The sequence below is a fragment of the Chrysochloris asiatica genome, unplaced genomic scaffold (assembly GCF_000296735.1).
Source record: "Chrysochloris asiatica unplaced genomic scaffold, ChrAsi1.0 scaffold00078, whole genome shotgun sequence".
Classification (NCBI taxonomy): Eukaryota; Metazoa; Chordata; class Mammalia; order Afrosoricida; family Chrysochloridae; genus Chrysochloris; species Chrysochloris asiatica.
Window position 1 is genome coordinate 3,850,631 of NW_006408596.1, and position 6,813 is coordinate 3,857,443.

Here is a 6,813-nt window from a genome sequence, read left to right on the forward strand (position 1 = left end):
TGAAAGGAGATGGGGATAGATCTCTTGTGATACAATAGTGAATAATTGTTATCAGGACTGATTGTGAGGGTTGGAAATGTAAAGGTAGACATTCTGTAGCAAGGAGGGGAGGGATTAACTTCACAGTCTAGGAGTGGAGGTCCCTGGGACCATCAAGGGAGAATAGCAGAGAGTGGGACCCTACCCAGAGAAGCAGTGACGCCAGAGATAGAGGCAGAGACGATGATGTGGAGGGATGGAGTGGCTGGGGACTCTAGACCCCAGAGAGGGAGAGGGGCTGTGTGCTGACTACCAGGAGGCAGGCCTAGGCTTGCAGGGTATACCCTTTGGTTGGTTGTTGATGCATGGAGGGGATTGTAACCATGGCAATGAAACAATATACGATAGGATGAATGTAAAACTAATGTTCTCCCATGTAAACTATCACATAATTCACAATAAAAAACATTTGAAAAAAAAAAAAAAAGACAGAAAACCAGAGGAAATAGAAGAAAATATTGTTAAATAGCGATGCTTGGAGGGGATTGCAATCATTGCAGTGAAACAAAATATGATAGGATGAGTGCAAATCTGATGTTCTCCCATGTAAACTACCACTCAATTCACAATAAAAGTGTTTAAAAAACAAAAAACCCCTAAAATATATTAGAAAATAAACAAAATGTAGCCTTGTGAAGTTTCTGTCTCTCCTGGTGTTTGCAGGTTGTTACCCCAAGAACGTCCTTGCCTACCTACAGTGCTTTTGACTCAGGTGTTCTAATCATATGGTGATTTTCTACTTTAGGGCTGTTTCGCTGCAGCTTCTGAAGTATTAAAGCATTTGAAGGAACGATTCCCACCCAACAGTCAACATGCCCAGGTAACCTGCCTTCTGCATGCGTCAGATTTCGTTTCGCAGAGACTGTCTGTGTAATGTTATTGTCAGACTGGGACATTTCAGAGTTTCCCTCCGTTTCTCATGGTTCCTTTATCCACGCTTCGCAGGGGAATGTATGAGACTTTGTGAGCCAAGTTCATTTACCAAAGCTGAGGAACTAAGATATAAAGAAGAGTCCTTTTTCCCGTCATCTTCTGGACATAAAGAAATCATCAGTGTTCTTGAGTAGATCAAGAATTAGGTCTGTTCTGTTGTCTCTTACATGGTAACTTTAAGCTTCTCCTCTGAAAGTTGGGATGGATGTACCCAAAGAAGGTGAACTGTAAAGCAGTCCAAGACCTTTTCTTCCTTTTTACCTGAATTTCCTTCTCTGATAGGGTCTGACAAAACGGTTTCAAGAAGCTCCCTATTTTCTTTCTTCCTTTACAAGTGTACCCTTCTAGAGATTTGGGAATTTGAAATTGTGAGAAGCCCATGGCCTAGAATCACCTAATGAGGGTCCCTGAGGCAGTCATTCACCCAGGTCACTGTCCTTGCCTCATTGCATATGGCGTGATGAATGTCAGCATGTGGGGCCTGTGTGGGGTCTTTTTCCTGCATGACAAAAAAATGAATCACTTTAATTCACACTTCAGAGAAAAAACATGTATGGCCAATAAATAATTACAAGATGCTGAACTTGACTGGTGACCTGGGAAATTCAAACAAAAATGACACATTTCTTCTCCATCAGAATAGCCAAAAGTAAAATGTCTGGCAGTGCCAGGTGTTGATTGGCAACAGGTTGTGTTGTGCCCTCCTCGTGAGGAGGGTCAATGGCATGACCCATCTGAAGAGTCACTGGGTGGTCGATTAAAGTTGAAGATGCCCATGTCAGTGCCCATCATTTCCATGACTTCCCATATACTCTTTTGTATGCACCAAGGAATGATGCACAAGAATGTTTACCGCAGCAGTATTCAGAAGAGTCAAAAGCAGGGCACTATGGCACTGTGGGCTAATGCGTCAGGCTTCAAAGTTGTTTGAACTGCAAGGTCCGTGGTTCAAGCTCACCAGCTTCTCCTTAGAAACCCTATACAGGGTCGCTGAGGGTCGGATTCAACTGACAGCACCTAACAACAACAACAATATCTACGTGGCATCCTGGTGTGGTGCTGTGGAATAATAACAAAGTTGGTGGTTCAAGTCCACCGGCTGCTGCTTGGAAACCCTATACAGGGTTGCTATGAGTTGGAACCAACTCAACAGCAGTTCGCAGCAACATCACTGAGATGCGTTGTGTGCTGACAAGTCTATTCTGACTCATAGCAACAGCTCGATAGCACTAACTAGGACCGCCCCGTAGGAGTTCCTAGGCTCTAATCTTTGAGGAGCAGATCGCCAGGTGTTTTCTGCCATAAAGCAGTTGGTGAGTTTGGGTAGCCGCTGACTTCCTCATTGCTCTGTCAGTGTTCCTTACTCCCTAGAGGCCCATTGCGTACTCATATGCTTAAAACTATGCAGCAGGGAAAATGAATGGATCAGAACTATGTGGGTAAGTTTCAGAAGAGCAAGTGAGGTAAACAGCAGCTTGCCAAAAGGATGCATATGTTGTTGTTAAATACTGTCAAGATTCCCACTCATAGTAACCCTGTAGAGGGTTTCCAAGGAGCAGCTGGTGGATTTGAACTGCCAACCTTGTTGTTCATAGTCTATTGCTGATCCTATAGCACTACAACAGGAGTCGCTATTTATACAAAGTTTAAAAGCATATGAAGTAAGACTTTGCTTTGTTTATGGACAAATGTATATGTTGTAAAAGTGTAAGAACATGGAAAAGGAGAGAGGGAAATGGGATTTGTGAAGAAACACAAGACTTTAGTAACACCTCACAGTATCTGTAGCAAATACAGCAGCATTGTGTTATGACTTGATGCAGTCCGTGATTGGTATACATGAGTTTGTTAATTTATTTTTGTGCTTTTCACATGCTTGGAATAATATTTAAAAAATTCTAGGTCTCAATCTAAAAAGAAGAATGTGAATGAATTGTTCTATGGATATTCGCTCAGCAAGTAAAAATACCTCTATATCCCCAGTGGATAGTAATAAAGTGAATGTTTGCCATTATTTTCTTGAATTGTTGAATCTCTCTTTTTTTCCCTATGTAGTTATGGATGCTGTGTGATCAGAAAATCCAGTTTGACAGAGCAATGAATGATGGCAAATACCACTTGGCCCATTCCCTGGTTGCAGGAATTGCAGCTCTCAGTAGCACCGAGGGTGTATATAGGTAAGAAACCCTGACCATTCCAACCCCAGGCTGAAGTGGGGTTATTTATTTACTTTTTTAAATTTTGGGGTGGGTACTTCATTTAGTATTAGGGTTATGGTTAGGACTAGGATTAATGTTAAGGATAGGGCTTGGGCTAGGGAGTAAGGCTTGATCTAGTTTGGGGGCTACAGTTAGGTTTATTTTTTAATTTAATTTTTATCTTGAAATCTAGTTGATTTCCCCTTCCTTTGGAAGTTCTACAACTACATTGTTCTTTCTTTCTTTGTTTTTACTTTATATTTTGTTGTTGCAAACATGCCACTGGTTCCCTATTTTCAGTCTTTTCGGTTTGTTTTACTTTGAATACTAAATCTGGGTTAAGTTTTAGGTGATATTATTGTGTATGTTAGTTAGTTTCAGGTTGTTATCTGCTGTGGTTGGTTTTCTGTCAGTGAACTCCCTTTAGTACTTTTTGTAAGATTGGTCTGGTTTTGGCAAATTTTTAAATTTCTGTTTATCTGTAAATGTCCTAATTTCGCCATTTTTTTTTTTTTTTTTTTTTGTTTTTCCAAATCCATTTTTGAAAGCGGTGTTTGAATTTTTTTTGCCGTTTTGCTAATTGTTTTATAACCACAACTAACTAGGACAGAGAAGACCCCTGTACAAACCAACACAATGAAGGGTCAAAGATGGAGGTGTTCCTTAGCAAGGCTGAAGATTTCAGTCTCTGGTATTTGGAACTGAGGCTGCAGTCCTTGGTTTTCGATGGATCACTAGGTGTGTGGGCACAGTCCATGCTTTAACCAGATTTGAACAGAAGAATGGCCACTTGACCCAGGTAGAAGTAGATGAAGTGCTTAGTTTCTTGTGCCATATAACCACTGAAGTTTCTCCCCACGATGCAATGTCAGGTGGGGTTGTACTTTTTGTCAACCTCCTTCTTGATGTGGGTTGCGATGTCCTTCTCGATGTTGTACTTCTCCAGTGCCTGCAAAGCACATCTCCTCCGATATGTCAGCATTTTTGATCATGGCCTTTTGGTCACACATGATTCCCCAGGAGCACACATGGGCCGATTGCGGCGGTCTCCTGAGGGAGGAGTTAGAGCGGCTCAAGCCCTCGCCATTGTTTTTGATGGACAGTTTTTGTAGGTGTATGATTCTTGGTTTGCAGCTTTTTTCTTTCATAGGTATATATATGTCATCCCATTGTCATCTCGTCTGCATGGTTTCTGCTGAGAAATCAGAACTTAGTTTTATTTGTTTTCCTTTGTAGGTTTCTTAAGCTGAGTTTTTTAGAGAAGTAAAGCCAGTGCCATATATATATGAGAGAGAGTAGTTTGTATCAAGGAAATGGCTCATGATTGTAGACATAGGAGAGTTCCAAGTGTAGGCCAGGTGAAGCCAGATTGGCATGCAGCTCTGAAAGGCAGGCAGGAATCCTGTCTGGGCACAGAGCAGATCTCTGTGCTGGAGAAGGAATGATAGATAGCAGGATGATGGTCAACCAGGTCCTTGGCAGCTGTGTTGCTGAACTGGCGGCACAGAGCACACAAGCTGGGGTGACAGGAACAGGTAGGCATACGGGGTCCTCCAGTGGGTGTCCAGTTTTCCAGGCACTCTCCGTGGGTAGGCGCAGCAGCACATACATAGTAAAGCAGGCCACTGGGTCAGGTTCAAAGAACCAGATGTTAGAGGACAACCCAGTTGGGAAGAGATAGAATCTCTCCTGCCTGTCCATTATATTGGGAGCAGGCCACAGCCCCAAGGAAACATCCTTTCAATTGATTGGCTGCTCATAGCCAGTCATCATCGAGTTAACTATCACTGCCAAACAACTGGGAACCCTGGCTCAAACAAGTTGACACAGAACCTAACTATCACTGTAGGAAACGTTTTTGTTTCTCCTGAACTACTCTCAGGAATTTTTCCTTGTGTTTGGTTTTGAAAAGTATGATTATAATTTGTCTTGGTGATTTTCTTTTGGGGTCTGTCCTGTTTGGAGTTGGTTTAACTTCTTGAATGGCTGTCTACTTGGCTTTCATGATGTTAGGAAAGTTTTCTTCCAGCAACTCTTTTTTTTTTTTTTAAGTTTTTATTGTGAGGTTTACATGGGATAACATCAGCTTTACATTCATCCTATCGTATCTCGTTTCATTGCAATGATTACAATACCCTCCATGCATCATCACATAACCAAAGGGTACACCACACAGGCCTGCCGCCCGACCACCAGCACACAGTCCCTCTCCCTCCCTGAGTCCAGTGTCCCCAGCCGCTCCATCAGTCCACATCATCTTCTCTGTCTCCATCCCTGGCATCACTGCCTCTCTGTTCTTCTTACTTAATGGTCCCAGTGACCTCTGCTCCTGGGCTGCAAAATCAATCACTCGCCTCCTTTTGTCAAAAAACATCTACCTCTATATTTCCTACCCTCACAGTCAGTCTTGATGGCAGTCATTCACTATTGTACCACAAGAGTCTTATCCCTATATCTTTTCACCAGCCCAGTCCCAACCAATTGGATATCATTCATTGGTGATTCTACCTTCCTCCATCCCATCTGGAACTAGGCTCCCTCTTGAAAGCTTGTAAGCCAGTCACTTCTTGCCTTTATGGCCCCCCCATTTTGGGTAGCCAGTGTCTAAGTTGCCCATCCCTGTCAACCCTGCATACTGAGGGGGTAGGAGTAACCCTTGCTATAAAGGTTTGTTCCCTTTTTTGAGCTACTACATCCATAAGTCTGTCAGTTTTTCGTACTATGGTGGCTTGTGAGTTGCTGTGATTCTGAAAGCTATGCCACAGGTATTTTAAATACCAGCAGAGTCACCCATGGTAGACAGGTTTCAGATGAGTTTCCAAAGAAGACAGACTAGGAATAAAGAGTGACGAACTACTTCTGAATATTTAGTCACTGAAAACCTTGTGAATACCAGAGAAACACTGTCAGATATAGTGCCGGAAAATGAGCCCTTCAGGTTGGAAGGCACTCACAATGTGACTGGGGAAGAGCTGCCTCCTCAAAGTAGAGTTGACCGTGATGATGCAAATGCAGTAGAGCTTGTGGGAGAAAAGCCCCGGGACCTTCATTTGCTGATGGGGCACAACTCAAAATGAAGAGAAACAGCTGTAAACATCCATGGAAAATCGGAACATGGAATGTACGAAGTATGAATCTGGGGAAATTGGAAGTTGTCAAAAATGAAATGGAACATCGATATCTTACGCATTAGTGAGCTGAAATAGACTGGTATTGGCCATTTTGAATCTGACAACCACATGGTTTACATTCTGGGAATGACAAATTGAAAAGGAATTGTGTTGCATTCATTGTCAAAAAGAACATACCTAGATCAGTCCTGAGGTACAGTGCTGTCTGTGATAAGATAATATCCATGCGCCTACAGGGAAGCCCAATTAATATACTACTATTGATTTCAAATTTACGCACCAACCACTAAAGCCAGTGAGGGTGAAATAGAAGAATTCTACCAATTTCTTCAATCTGAAATTGATCAAACATGCAATCAAGATGGGAGGAATACACAGAGTCTCTGTACCAAAGGAAATGGTTAATGTTCACTCATTTCAAGAGGTAGCATATGATCAAGAGCCAATGATACTGAAGGAGGAAGTCCAAGGTGCATTGAAGGAATTGGCAAAGAAAAAGGCACCAGGAATTG

General features: G+C 42.3%; 1 protein-coding gene across 2 annotated transcripts in view; it reads left to right on the plus strand.

The window, feature by feature from the left end:
- The window catches only part of ANAPC5 (anaphase promoting complex subunit 5), a 60,114-nt gene that overhangs the window by 28,231 nt on the left and 25,070 nt on the right, over positions 1–6,813 (plus strand). For both annotated transcript variants that reach the window (XM_006865403.1, XM_006865404.1), the window contains exons 12-13: positions 785–859; positions 3,028–3,149. In XM_006865403.1, the coding sequence (XP_006865465.1) occupies positions 785–859; positions 3,028–3,149 (197 nt within the window). The remainder of the gene's footprint in view (positions 1–784; positions 860–3,027; positions 3,150–6,813) is intronic.